Raw genomic sequence first — 15,210 nt, 5'->3', positions numbered from 1 at the left:
AGTTTTGTTTCCTCCTTTCCTATTTGGATGCCTTTTATTTCCTTTTCCTGCCTGATCGCTGTGGCCAAAACTTCTAATACTATATTGAATAGAAGTGGTGAAAGTGGACATCCTTGTCTTGTTCCTGATCTTAGTGGAAAAGGTTTTAGTTTTTTCCCATTGAGTATGATATTGGCTGTAGGTCTCTCATAAATGGCCTTTATTATATTGAGGAATGCTCCCTCTATTCCCACTTTGCTGAGTGTTTTTATCATAAATGGGTGTTGTACCTTATCGAAAGCTTTTTCTGTGTCTATTGATATGATCATGTGGTTTTTGTCTTTGCTTTTGTTTATGTGATGTATTACATTTACTGATTTGCAAATATTGAACCATCCTTGCATCCCTGGGATGAATCCCACTTGGTCATAGTGTATGATATTTTTAATTCATTGTTGGATGCAGTTTACAAATATTTTGTTGAGGATTTTAGTGTTTATGTTCATCAGCGATATTGGCCCAAAGTTTTCTTTCTTTCTTGTGTCTCTACTGGTTTTGGAATTCGGATGATGCTGGCTTCATAAAAAGAGTTTGGGGTTTTTCCATCATTTTGGGTTTTTTGGAATAGTCTGTGAAGAATAGGAGTTAGCTCTTTCTTAAATGCTTTGTAGAATTCTCCTGTGAAACCATCTTGTCCAGGGCTTTTGTGTGATGGGAGTTTTTTGATTACCGCTTCAATTTCTTTTGCTGTTATTGGTGTGTTCAGGTTTTCTACTTCTTTTTCATTGAGTTTTGGGAGATTATATTTTTCTAGAAATGTGTCCATTTCCCCTAGGTTCTCAAATTTCTTGGCATACAGTTCTTCATAGTAATTTCTTACAATCCTTTCTATTTCTGTGGTATAAGTTGTAATCTCTCCTGTTTCATTTCTGATTGTGTTTATTTGTGTCCGTTCCCTTCTTTTCTTGATGATCCTACTTAAAGGCTTGTCTATTTTGTTTATCTTTTCAAAGAACCAACTCCTGGATTCATTGATCCTTAGAATTGTGCTTTTAGTCTCTATGTCGTTTAGTTCTGCTCTGATCTTGGTTATTTCCTTCTTTCTACTTGCTTTGGGCTGTTTTTGTTGTTGTTCCTTGAATTCTTGCAGGCGTAGAGTAAGGTTGTTTGTTTGAAATGTTTCTATCTTCTTTAGGTAGGCCTGTATTGCTATAAACTTCCCTCTCAGGACTGCCTTAGCTGTGTCTCATAAGTTTTGGGTTGTTGTGAGATCATTTTCATTTGTTTCCAGAAACTTTGATTTCTTCCCTAATTTCATTCTTGACCCATTCGTTGTTTAATAGCATACCATTCAGTCTCCATGATTTTGGGTGTTTTGGATTTTTTACTTTGGGGTTGGTTTCCAGTTTCAGTCCCTTGTGGTCAGAGAAAATGCTTGGTATGATTTCAATATTCTTGAATTTGTTGAGGCTTGTTTTGTGTCCTATCATGTGGTCTGTCTTTAATAATATTTCATGTGCATTTGAAAAGAATATGTATTTGGGTTTTTGGGGATGAAGGGCTCTATATATATCAGTTAAGTCCATTTCATCTAGGGTGTTGTGTAATGCCACAGTGTCTTTGTTGATATTTTGTTTGGAAGATCTGTCCATTTTTGACAATCGGTGGTTAAAATCCCCTACTGTAATTGTGTTGCTGTCAATATCTTTCTTGAAGTCCTCTAAGATTTTCTTGATATATTTGGGTGTTCCTATGTTGGGTGCATATATATTTAGGATGTTAATGTCTTCTTGGTGGATTCTTCCCTTGAGTATTATGAAGTGACCTTTTTAGTCTTTTTATGGCCCTTTTTTTGAAGTCTATTTTGTCTGATATGTGTATTGCTACCCCGGCTTGTTTTTCTGTCCGTTTGCTTGGAAAATTTGTTTCCAGCCCCTCGCTTTTATTCTGTGATGTTATTTTGTCCTGAGATGGGTCTGTTGTAGGCAGCATATGTGTGGGTCATGCTTTCTTATCCATTCAGCTATTCTATGTCTTTTGATTGGAGCATTTAATCTGTTTACGTTTAAGGTTATTATTGGTAGGTACTTATTCATTGCCATTTTTGTACCTGTGTTCCTCTCTGTCTCTCTCTTTTCCTTCCTTTCCTTAAAGCAGTCTTTTTAGTGTTTCTTGTAGAGCTGGTTTGGTAGAGACAAATTCTTTTAGACTTCTTTTGTCTTGGAAGCTCTTTATCTGGCCTTCTATCTTAATTGAGAGCCTTGCTGGGTAAAGTAGCCTTGATTGTAAGCCTCTGGTTCTCATTACTTGGAATATTTCTTGCCATTCTCTTCTTGCTTGAAGTGTTTCTATTGAAAAGTCAGCAGCTAACCTTATTGGGGCTCCCTTGTATGTTATTTTCTTTTTCTCCTTTGCTGACTTTAAGATTCTCTTTTTGTCTTGGAATTTTGCCATTTTAATCATGATGTGTCTTGAAGTGGACCTCTTTGGGTTCCTCTTGATTGGGACTCTCTGTGATTCCTGGATTTATGTGACTTTTTCTCTCATCAAATTAAGGAAATTTTCCATCATTACTGTTAGAAATAGGTGTTCTATCCCTTGTTCTTCTTGTCCTTCTGGTATTCCTATTATTCAGATATTATTACATTTCATATTGTCTTGCATTTCTCTTAATCCCTCTTCATTTTTTCTGAGCCTCTTTTCCTTTTCTGGCTCTTTCTGTTAGTGTTTTTTCTACTTTGTCCTCCAACTCACTGATCCAATCTTCTGCTTCATCGATCCTGTTTTTGATACCTTCTGCTGTGTTCTTCAGTTCAGAAATTGTATTCTTCATTTCCTCTTGGCCTTTGCTGATAATTTGTATTTTCTTTTTCATGTTGATATAGTTTGTGATGAGTTCTCTGTAGCTCCCCAGTAGTTTCTGGTAGCTCATTGTGAGCTGTTTGAATTTCCTGGTAACCAGTGCTTTGAATTCAATATCTGATAGTTGACTTGCCTCAATTTCATCTAACATTCTTTCTGAGACTTCCTCCTTTTCTTTCATTTGGGGATTGTTTCTTTGTCTTCCTATTGCTTGTGAGACTCTTCTTGTTTGCCCCAGCTTCTTAAATTGATGTGTTCGGACTCCCTGTTTTTATGGTGTGAACTTCTGTGGTAGAATACCTGTGACATTCAGTGGTGCAGTCTCCTTCAGGTATCTTGATGTTCTCTGCTTCTACCTACTACTCCCTTTGTGTGTGGGTGTGAGATCAGTTGGAGGAGGAAGCAAAATGGTTTATGACAGCAGAAGAGTATTTTATATTTATAGTCACAGCCAGTAGAGAGGAGATAGAAGATCTTTAGGCTATATATAGTGTTAACTGTAATCTTCAACCCAACGTGCCACTTGTAAGAAAGGAAGGACACAAGATAAGTGTCTTGTTGGGGAGGGAAAGCTTGTGAGTTGGATCTAGAAAGCAGTGAGGTTGCAGGACGGTCAAATTTTGAGGTAAGGTGAGTCAAGAATAGTAAATAGGTGTGTGTGAGCAAATCACTACAGTAATAGAATTCAGGAACCTGTAAAGTGGGCTTAGATCTCAGAGATGGTTGTGAAGTATTTACAGTTATATAGAACAGCTATTATTTACGATAATATTAGATCAGCAATCATATGACAGACTCTATGTGATCTGTCTGAGTAGGGGCTATAGAGCTTTGGGTAGTGTGCTAAAGGAAAACAAGTGGCGTGAAGTATAGAGGATTAGCAATACACTGCGGAGGAAAGAACAGGGGAAACCTGTCAAATAATACAATATAACCAGCCAAGACTAAGAAGCCTATACAGAAAGAGGAGGAATACAAAGATACTATTAAAATATAAAAGAAGTGAGAATAATGAAAAATATATGGAGCAACTTGTGGCTTCTCTGCTGTAGCAAAGTGTAATTTGTTTCTCTCTCTCCACTGTTGAGATACCGCTGCTTTTGGTCCCACTCAGGTCTTTTTGCAGTTCTCAGTTGTTTGTGTCTCTTGTGAGTAAAAGAAAACAAAGCAACAAACATACCAAAAAAAGGCTGGAGAAGGGATACAAAAGCAATAAGTTTGGGAAGAAAGGAAGGACTAAAACAGGAAAAAAGAAAGGAGAGGAACAAAGTATTGAAAGATCAAGCAATAATAAAATTCAAAAAATATATAAGATTACTAAAAAAAGTTATTAAAGAAAAAACAACAGCAACAAAAAGCCTTCCCTTATTGGTTTCAAACTGTCCAAACCGGTTTTTCTGGTTTCAGCAGGACCTCTCTGTGGGCTGGGGTGCGAGCATGCACGCGAATAAGGCTGCCAGACTGGGTTCCAGGCGTTCCTGCACCTGCCAGGTCGCCTGGGTCCCGCGGAAGCTGTGCAGTCCTTCCCAGTCCTGTGGCGGGACTCAAATGCCTCCACTCCCCGCCTGCATCGCCGCCTGGCTGGTGGGGAAGGAAGCCAAGCTGCTGTGGCAGGAAAACACCTCAATCCACTCCCCCCCCCCCCCCCCACCCCCAAAAAAAAAAAAACTTCTGCATGAAGCCTGCCTCTCAGCCCAGCTCAATTCCCAGCCAGACTGGTGACAACAATACGCCTCTCAGTTCTCCCGGGGTGGCGAGGACAGAGTCCGCATTTGAACATGGCCTTTTTTCATTGTTACTTTCTCTGTAAACTCAGGTAGGCAGGTCTCTCTCTGCCCGGTGTTGTCCATCCTTGCTTAGACGGGGAGGGAGGGAGCTGATGACCGGCGCCGGTCACCTACTGAGGCCACTGGGTGCCCGGGCTCCTGTGGCAGACGCCTCTGGCGCTGGTCTCGCCTCTAGACCCTGACCTTGGCAGCAGCACCAGGGCCACCTGGCTGCGGGTGCTGGCCCCGGTCGCCACTCTTTTCTTTACCTAGGTCCCTGAAACCCCACTGACCTGCTACTGTCTGGTCCTTCAGGGTCCATCACAATCTCTGGTCTTTTAATGTCATAAATGCTGGTGAACTGTTGGCTGATTGCACTGTTCCTCATTAGATCTGCCAGGATTTTCTCCCATGTGTACGGGAGTTGGAATCCGCTCCGACCTACTCCATTGCCATCTTCCTGGCCTCTCAGACTTCATTTTTTTTTGCAAGTTTGTTAGAGTGCAATGATTTGTACTCTTCATTGAACACAGGAGTATCAGCATGTTCTTTTTTTGAGTTTTCTTTTTCCATCTTGAACAGTGAAATTTACCAATTGAAAAAATTTCATATCAAAAATATGTTGGAGACCACAGGAGGTTACTGTGTTGCTTCTGCAGTGATATTTTTAGATACTAAATATCCTATTTCCTATCCACCATTTTCTTTCATCACACTCAGAGTTGTCTCACTATGCAGATTGACATATGATATTCAAAATAGTGGCCTGTTCACTATTATTTTATATATTTGTTCTTACTTTCATGACTCATCTTCTAATTCAAAGAAACACTTTGTTCCAATAATCTGTTTTTGTAAATTTTGTATTATGTAAATATAATACAACAATAATTCTTGCATCCCAAAGTTGTAAATTTAATAATTGCATTCAGTAAGTGCACATAACATGAAAATAAACTATCCAAGGGAGTTTACCCCATCAGTTGAATGGGCCTATTTAGTTCTTGTAGATAACTTATATCCTTTAAGACCGTAGTATGATTTCCAAGAAACAACTTATAATTAATCTTACTTTTCTCATGTAGACAGTGTATGTGAATAAAACTGTTCTACTGCTTTGTCCTCCAAAGCACACAGCCACCAGAGACCTTGACAGATGCCCAGAAATCAGACTTTGGTGACTGGTGGCCAGCAGTCAATTCCCAAGGGAATGTGCCCCCTTTGCATACATGACTCAATAGCACAAATGGTGTAGTGAACATTGCTCCAACCATCGAAACATTGCAACAGCAGTATCAAAACCACGTTAGCCCTCATATGGCTTGTGCAACCGCAGACCCCCTTTTCTGCCATAGTACATTTATCTTTGGTACAACATCCAAACTGCTTTTCCATATTTCAGAAATTCCCTGCCTTACAAAGCATATGCTGCTTCCCAGTATAGAAGATTAAAATGCCAGCGATTCACTTCCATATATTCCTGTACAACTAGTCACATGCCCATGGCCTAAACTCAGTGAATCAGATACGCCTGCTTCAGATGACCAGCAGGAATGAATAAAATGGAAGGACAACAGACATTCCCTCTAGGCAGCTGTGATGTCCAGACTTGGTAAGGAGGGGAGGCAATAGCTGTAGTGTCTGAGTCTGAGCAGAGTAAACACAAGGTTAACGGCCTAGCTATAACAGCACCCTCACTGAACTACTAATTTAGTAGCTTGGTTTTGATTATGATTCAGCCTGATTAGCTTCCCAAGTATGGTTCGGATCCTTCCAAAGCTGTACTTGCCCTTCAGTGAACTTTTTTGCTGCTTTAACCAAGCAGTTGAGTTTCTGTTTCTGCAACTAAAAAATTTTTCTGATACAAAAGATACAAAAAATTCTTCTCTTTTAACTCTGGCAAACCAGTATACTGCCATTAAAGCAAAAACACTTATGTCCAATTATCTGTGCTTCCACAGTGTTTTGTATATATCTTTGTTATACAGCATTTTTCATTTTGTACAATAATAACCTGTTATTTCTCTTTCCTCCACCAGACTGTGAATTGTCAAAAAGAGGAACTATATCTGACTAGGAATAGTGTTTACCACATAGTAGGGCATAAGAAATGCTGAGAGAAAGAGCTCATGTTTGTTCTCTTAAAATGTAGACTTTTATATGAGGTAAATAGCTCTATTTTTCCGTTGTACAAAGTCTAATATAGCACATGCCAATAAAAAGTAATAAACTGTTTTGATAAAAACTTTTATCAGCCAAATCAATTTTTTTCTAAATTGTATTTTTCATGAAAACTAACAAATGTTCATTTTAGAAAACTTGAGAAATATGGAAAAGAATAATGAAGAAAAAACATTTGTGGTACTGCAACCCTGAGATAAAAATATCTGTTCATTTTTAGTTTTTTCATAGATGCATATGTATATTTTTCTTCCAAAACTGTGATTCTATGATATCTCCTATTTTCTGTTTTTGCTTAATTATCATGGGTATTTCACATCTAAACATTTTTTTAAAAAATATAATTTAATGTTATCTATAGCTAAATGTATTCCAGTGTACTCAAATGTTGCTGGTAGGTGTTTGATATGTTCCCAATTTTTTGTTATTATGAAAACAGAATGAATTCTTAAAACAATTCTTATTATTGTCTTTTTGCCAGTCCCCTCAAATTTAGTTAAAGCATGTAAGTATTTTGGTATTTTTAAAATGTTAAATGTAGACCAGTTCAAACTCCCACCAGCAGTAAATGAGAATTAACATTTTCACTATTTTTTCAGAAGCACTAAGTGCTGTGATTTCTCTTTAACCTCTCACAAAGGAGAATGGCACCTGGTACTTTAGTTTCTATTTTGATCACTTACATGATTTTTTAGAAATATTAGCTGCCATATTTAAGATAAACATTTTCAAAATTTTATACATTATTACTAGGCTTATAAATTTTTTATTATGTAAGTTTTAGTTACTATATGGTGAAATTCATTCCCTCACTAGTTAATTATGTTTCCTTCAGCATCTGCTGTGTGCTAAGCACCACTTTGAGTATTGCCCCATTAAGCTTACATTCCAGTGAAAACGTTTGTGGTTTCTTCACCTACTCTTATGCTTAGAAAGAACTTCTGCATTTAGAAATCTGGGAAATGTACTTCTCAGTTATCTTTATTTTTAAAAATGTTAATGACCTTCTTCCTAATTATAAGGGGAAGAAAATAGATTTGATGTCTGTGCTCATTGAACTTACAGACTGTAAGGTATATTGCTACATATTATGAAAGTATCTGCTTTCAAATAAATGGAATTGTATGTGCAACTTATATTTTAACAATATTTTGTGGAATCATGATGTGTTATTGAGTGATATAATTTCATTAGCCATGAATACAATGCTAAACAATAGAATCTTTATCAGGATATTTTTGTAACTATAACATATAGAACCAGATTAATGGGGAAAAAGATCTTTAGAACGAACAAAAATAGCTCTGTGCCTTTTAGGATATTTAAAGTTTACTCTAAAATTACATTTGTTTCACCAGCTGGTACATTCTTTGGATGTTATTACAAGTATTGAGCTTGTTAATTATGTAATATAATATTACAAGTCTTTAAAGCTTAACATGCTCTTGACTCAGCTTGTTTTGAAGTATGCTTAGCAAGGTTTTCACTGTTAGGCGATAGCTAATAAAATACTAGAGTTGAGTTGTAAATTAATTTATTTAAATATTTGTATTTTTAAATGATATCTTGTCTTAATCTGCTAACTGGAAAAATTATTTTTTCACTGTTTTTTCAAGCACTTATGAATTTGGATATCAGTATAATCTGGAAGTAATGGTGGTTCAATTGCATCTTAAATTTGGAAGATGGGAATTGTCTGTTTATTTTTATAGCAGTGTGTGTCTGTGGAGTGGAGATTATCTATCTACTCCACTGTGGAGTCTCTGGAGTAGAGGGCAGTGACATGTAGCTTGAAAATAAATATGTAATACATGAATATAATAACTTATTAAAAGCAATATTCCTTTATTTTCTTGGCTAGTGTTAATATGAGAAGATATAAAAGGGGCAAGGGTTTAAAGTGTCAAAAAACACGACTTTCTAGAGGGGTAGGCAGTACATTTATTGAAGATTACATGAGAGGAAAAAAAACATGAAGCATTCAGCATCATGCCCAACATGTAGAAAAAGTGGTATCGTCATCATAATCATTATCATCATTATCATTAATGGTGTGTGATCTCTTTGTCATGTTTTTTAATTTGTCGTATTTTGCACATAATATAGTACCTTTCTGTGATTATACTTATTTATAATATACAGTTGATCCTCATTTTCTACGGATTCTAGATTTGTGAATTTGTGTGCTTTTTAGAAAATTTTTTTTCTAATCCACAAATCAATACTGATGCTTTCACAGTCATTTGTGGACACATAACAAAGTGAAATTTGAGTCACCTGACAAACATTCCCAACTGAAGATAAACAAGGTGATGTTCTACCTTCTTATTTTAGCTCTGAACTATAAACAGGTGTCCCTTAAGGGCTGTTTCATGCCATGTGTTTTGCATTTATTTTTGTGCATTTTGTTGGTGATTTCACTGTTTCACTACCTGAGCCTAGGGCTGAAGTGTGTCTCATGTCCTTAGTATAAGAAAGCTTGATATGCCCTCCAGAGAAAATGTGGGTATTAGATAAGCTTCCTTCACACATGAGTTAGAGTGCTATTGGCTATGAGTCATTGTCAATGAATTGATATGATGTATTAAATAAGCCACCTTTATATAGGCACACATAAAACAAGATTATGCATTGATCGGTTAATTACAACGTTATGAACAGATACCTACCTGTAGGAACCTAATCTTGGATTTTCCTTAGGATTTTCAATATTTACTAAGTCATTGTTAGTGGTACCTATAAAATATAACTACTGTGTGTAATGAGGATCAACTGTATTCCCTGTGTTGGAGCTGCCCAGAAGGGGCCCACTAAATACTGGTAATCCCCCTCCTGCCTGCCTACATTCTGAATTATTTGAGAGACACAACAGAGGAGATAATAGATGGAAGCCAATTATTGATAAAGCCAATATTGAAAAATGTGGTGTAATCGTAGGTACAATACACAGATGGTCTTCCTGATACTGAACTCAGAATTGCACTAACCCATTAGTCCCAGGTAACACTGGACTGAGTGGAAGATAAAGGAGGGGGTAGATTTGTGCCTCTGGATTCCTGCTTCCAAACTCGCCAATCACAGAGGTCCACCCGAGAGGAGTAAGCAGGCACAGGGACACGGGTTGTTATGCTAAAGAGGGGGGTTAAGAAGCCAGTCCTGCCAACCCCCCCTCAAAGTAGATGATGCACATGCACACTAGATTGGTCAGTTGAATCAGCAGTTTGTGGTGAAATAAGAATGACTTTGTTTGTCCCTCAAATTTCCTTTAAAATTTATCCAGTGGTGATATTTCCATGCCTGTATATGAAATCGTAGCTGGCCTCATAACTTTTCTTTCCTCACCCTAGGTAACTCATTTTAAATCATAGAAAGAGTTTAGGCCAAGAGTTTAGTAGCCCTTTTCATTACTTACTCACAAGTAGGATTTCTCTCCTTGATGCTCTCAGCAGGGGAGGGCTGTCGATCCTGTCTCTTTGTAGCTCACCTTCCCTGAGCTTACCTACTGTTGCCTGTCTCCCTGAGGCTGGTAAATGGAGAAGGAGGGTGTTTCTTACTCACTGTTGATGGCTTTATGTGCTCTCACCTTGGTAGATGTCTTAAGCTGATATTTCCTCTGGGAGCACGTTTTAGGGTTCGTTGGAGGCACCTTTCCTAAACCATCCCACTGCAGCATCTATAGATTGGCATAAGCCATTTGTTGTGTTTCATCTGGTTTCTGGTGACACCCAAACTCCTTTGCCCCAGGCTCTGGATATGCAGGCTAATCTTAACACACCCCTCTCTACCTTGCTGCTATTGGTTGCTGTTACCTCTCAGGCTTGTGCCACTCTCAGGCACAGACCACTGTTCTCCCAGCTTCATGGAATACACACCCATCTCTGCATGTGGTTCCTTTGGCTTGGTGTTAGAAACCATCACCACGGTTTTCTTCTCGGGGACCTGCAGTGTGGACTGGTGCCCTCTACAGAACATCACAAATCATCCTTCTCCTCCCTGGATCCTTTAATATTTTCAATAAAATTATTTAAGGGGATTAGACATTTTTAGAGTTCTTTGTAAATTCTGCATATGTTCTGAATTCTGAATCTGTTGCACAGATTAACTTTAATGTCTGGTACCTGTTAATTGGGCATCTCAGTTGAAACTGATGCAGGAGTTTCATATTATTATCTTATGTAAATGTGTACATACCAGTTTCAACAGTTCAGAAAGTTAATGTGATTACAAAGAGTAAACTCATGTTTAGTTGGATAGTTCATCAGCTTGTGCAGATCAATATTTCCTAGTGTTGCAATGGACGATGCTAAGCACATGTGACTTTCTTTTTCCTGAGTTGTTTCTCCTGATTCGTTTACTTTTACTTTAATCTCTATTCTTTATTATTTCTGTCCATGGACATTCTAGGCAACTCACAACTCTTTAAAAAGTTAATAATGGAAAATACTAAGATAAGTACCTGGCAGATAGTAAGTGAGTGTTTGCTAATATTGTTTGGGATTTTAGTATACTATATCCATTAAAGGAGGATTATTCTCAGGCAGTATTGCTGCAAAGATCTATATATTTTGAAGACTTACTTATCCTTTAACAATGATATTTTGACACTGGACAATAAAATATATTAATTTGTATTAATATCGTACATATTCATATAATAATATAATTCATCAGTATTTGCTGAGTGCCTTCTGTTGTCAGCCCTGGGAACATAGGTAAACAAAATCAGTGAAGAGTTTTGACCTTCATGGATCTTATATAATGGGGGAGGCAAACTTAATTCCTTTAAAATAATTATTCAGGTAAAAATTGATATTCTGATGAATACAATGAGGGAGAGAGGCATAGTACCAGGAAAAGGGCATATTAGGGGGTGAATGTAATAAGGGTGGAGAGAAGGCTCTCCTGAGGAAGTGACAATTAAATCAAGATCTGAAAGATGAATAGAAATTATCTACATGAAGAGTAGAGGGGAAGCTTCTGGAGGAGAAAACAGCATGACCCAAGACCCTGTGGCTGGAGGACCTGAAAGGAGGCAAGTGGAGTCAGAGTGCGAGAGTATGGGTGTGTGCCTGTGCTCTGTGAAGCAGGAGAGGGGCTCCGTGTCAGACTAGACTGTGCAGGCTTTGTTAGCCACTGTGTTAAGCAGGATAGGTGATAATTCAGATTTTTGGAAAGATCTCTTTGGACTAAAGGGAAGCAGCCTCTGCATCTATCTCCTCATCAGCATCATAGCAGAGGAGATGTGGGTTTTATGTCATTTAGTCTTTACAGCAGCACCGTAAATGAGGTACCCTTGTTATGGCAGGAAGAAGTTTACACGATTTAATGACTTCCCTAATGTAACTTAACTGATAAGAGCAGAGCTGATAAAAGTAATGTTTTAAAATCACAGTACTCGGCACATAAAAAGCAATTAATGTTTGATAATAATTATACTGTACTTTTTCTCAATTCAATAATTTGTTTTTTAAAAAATGCTTTAAAAATAAAGTGTAAAAAGGTATAAAGATAAAAGCCCCTCTCTCACCCCGATCCCCATCCACCCATCTGTGAGGTTGTCTTAAACAACCAAACCCCTGTTGCATTAAGATGGCACTTGTTGCTGACTATGTAATAGTTATATCTCCCACTAGGCAGTGGAGACTGGAGAATCCACACTGTTGTGCTGGAGTTAAGAGACTCTACAGCTCTGTCCACAACCACATGCTTGCAAAGGAACAGATAACTTCTTTCCATTCCTGAAGCAAATAACCGTTTTCACTTTACTTTTGCATGTTTGATAACTGGATTTTTCAGGGTGTTAGGGGGTGCAGTGATAGAAAGCAATGTAGTTATCAGTCATCTTGGTGGTTTTGACAAGAGGAATTTTCTCCTCTGTTTTACTGCCTGGGAGGTCAGCTCAGGAGGTGTATTTCATCTTTAGTAGAAAGAGCAGATATCTTTTTTTAACTTTATTGATTATGCCATTACAGTTGTTCTATTTCCCCCTTTCATTCCCCTCCACCCTGAACCCCCTCCCCCACCATTCCCCCCTTAGTTTATGACCACATGTCTCAAGTTCTTTAGATTCTATATTTCCCATACTATTCTTGCCTTCCCCCTATCTATTTTCTACCTACCATCTATGCTACTTATTTTTTGTACCTTCTCCTCCTCCCAATCCCCTGTTGCTAACTCTCCATGTGATCTCCATTTCTGTGGTTCCACTCCTGATCTAGCTGTCCTTAGTTTGCTTTTGTTTTAGGTGTGGTTGTTAATAACTGTGAGTTTGCTGTCCTTTCACTGTTCATATTTTTTATCTTCTTTTTCTTAGATAAGTCCCTTTAACATTTCATATAATAAGGGCTTGGTGATGATGAACTCCTTGAATTTGATCTTACCTGAGAAGCACTTTATCTGCCCTTCCATTCTAAATGAAAGCTTTGCTAGATAGAGCAATCTTGGATGTAGGTCTTTGGATTTCATGGCTTGGCATACTTTTTTTCAGCCCTTTCTTGCCTGTGAGGTCTCTCTTAAGAAATCAGCTGACAGTCTGATGGGGAGTCCTTTGTAGGTGACTGTCCCCTTATCTCTTGCTGCTTCTAGGATTCTCTTCTTCATTTTAATCTTGGTTAATGTAATGATGATGTGCCTTGGTGTGTTCCTTCTTGGTTCCAACTTCTTTGGGACTCTCTGAGCTTCCTGGATATCCTGGAAGTCTATTTCCTTTGCCAGATTGGGGAAATTCTCCTTTATTATTTGTTCAAATAAGCTTTCCACTCATGGCTGTTCCTCTTCCCCTTCTGGTACCCCTATAATTCGGATGTTGGAGCATTCAAAGATGTTCTAGAGGTTCCTAAGCCTCTCCTCAATTTTTTGAATTCTTGCTTCTTCATTCTTTTCTGTTTAGTCATTTTTTTCTTCCTTCTGGTCCACTCCCTTGATTTGAGTCCCAATTTCCTTTGCATCACTATTGGTTTCCTGTGCATTTCCCTTCTTTTCAATTAGTTTAGCCTTCATTTGTTTCTCTAATTTGTGCCTAAAATCAACCAGTTCTGTGAGCATCCTGATCACCAGTGTTTTGAACTGTGCGTCTGAAAGTTTGGCTATTTCTTGGTTGCTTAGAGTTATTGGCTCCGGGGGTTTGAGATCTTCTTGAGCCATGTTTGGTCTGTTTGTGCATGTTATGTACGAGGAGCGGAGCCTTAGGTGTTCACCAGGGCGGGGCCGCACAGTTTGCTGGGTTGTGACACTGTATGTGGGGGCAGGGTCAGAGTGGGGCAATAGTGATCCCCTCTGCTGCTTCTTGCCACTGGGGCATGCGTGGTCTGTCTCAATGCTCGCTCCTTCGCTGGTTTATCTGCGCCCAAATGTGTGATCCCAGTCAGCCTGCCACCCCGCACCGTCACTGGTTCCGCCTGTCACAAACCCCACACCTGGGTATTCACCAACTGCCAACCACATGCCTGGGTTGGTCTGTCCGAGTTTTCCTGCACAACCCTTTTTCGCCAGCCGCTGGCTCCATCCCTCTTACCAGTCTGACTGAAGGGCTCGTTGTTGTCAGACTTGAGTATAATTTAGTCATCTGTGTTTTGGTTGTGCCTTTTTTTACTAAAACTTTGTTGTCTTTAAATTTGGTTGTGTGAGAAGGTACACTGTTTCCACCTACACCTCCATCTTGGAGGAAGTCCGAGAAAGAGCAGATATCTTGAAAATCAGTAGTCTTTTTCAGGAAATTAACATGGCTTCTACTGGGTGCTTTTTAACCCTGTGTTCCTTGCTATCTTCACCGGAGCCCACATCTGTCTTACAGCATGGCAAGTGGTGGACTTACTATGGATATTAGGTGATGTTCAGTATCTGATTTTAAGCAAGGCAGAAATACTGGCACTACAGAAGTTAATGCTCAACAACCTAGAAAACTATAATCTAGAATACTGCATGAGATACCTAGATAGATGATATTTGCCTGAATTAGGAAATGAGAATAGCAATTAGATTAATCATTACATATCCAAGAGAGGAAATATTTGAATACTTCTAATCTGTGATTTGGAGAAAATGATATAAAAAAGACGTGTTAGTTTACTTAGCTGTGTTGTAACTTTTTAAAATCCCTTGGCACTTTGGGATTTGGGCTTTCTGCTGACTGACAGCATGAGTTTGAAAGTGATTGCAGTATCTTCACAAAGTGGCTTCTGTTCTGCAGGGTTATTGAACAGCTTGGTGGGAAGCAACTGGTGATGAACCATATGCACCACGAAGACCAGCAGGTTCGCTACAACGCTCTTCTGGCTGTGCAGAAACTCATGGTGCACAACTGGTATGTGCTGGCTTTTTCCTCCCACTTACGAACTGATCTGTGAGATCACCTTTATCCAAAAGTTCTAATGTACATGCTCTTTTGAATGATAATTTTTGAAATCAGTGATAGACTTTAAAT

General features: G+C 38.5%; 1 protein-coding gene across 3 annotated transcripts in view; it reads left to right on the top strand.

Moving 5' to 3' along the window:
• ATP6V1H (ATPase H+ transporting V1 subunit H) overlaps positions 1–15,210 on the top strand; it is a 138,412-nt gene that overhangs the window by 96,683 nt on the left and 26,519 nt on the right. For all 3 annotated transcript variants that reach the window (XM_053661018.1, XM_053661017.1, XM_053661016.1), the window contains one exon: positions 14,977–15,090. In XM_053661018.1, the coding sequence (XP_053516993.1) occupies positions 14,977–15,090 (114 nt within the window). The remainder of the gene's footprint in view (positions 1–14,976; positions 15,091–15,210) is intronic.

Source organism: Artibeus jamaicensis, unplaced genomic scaffold, assembly GCF_021234435.1.
Source record: "Artibeus jamaicensis isolate MK-2021 breed Jamaican fruit bat unplaced genomic scaffold, CSHL_Jam_final scaffold_916, whole genome shotgun sequence".
Classification (NCBI taxonomy): Eukaryota; Metazoa; Chordata; class Mammalia; order Chiroptera; family Phyllostomidae; genus Artibeus; species Artibeus jamaicensis.
Note: the sequence above shows the minus strand (reverse complement) of the source record. Positions and strands in the feature narration are given on the sequence as shown.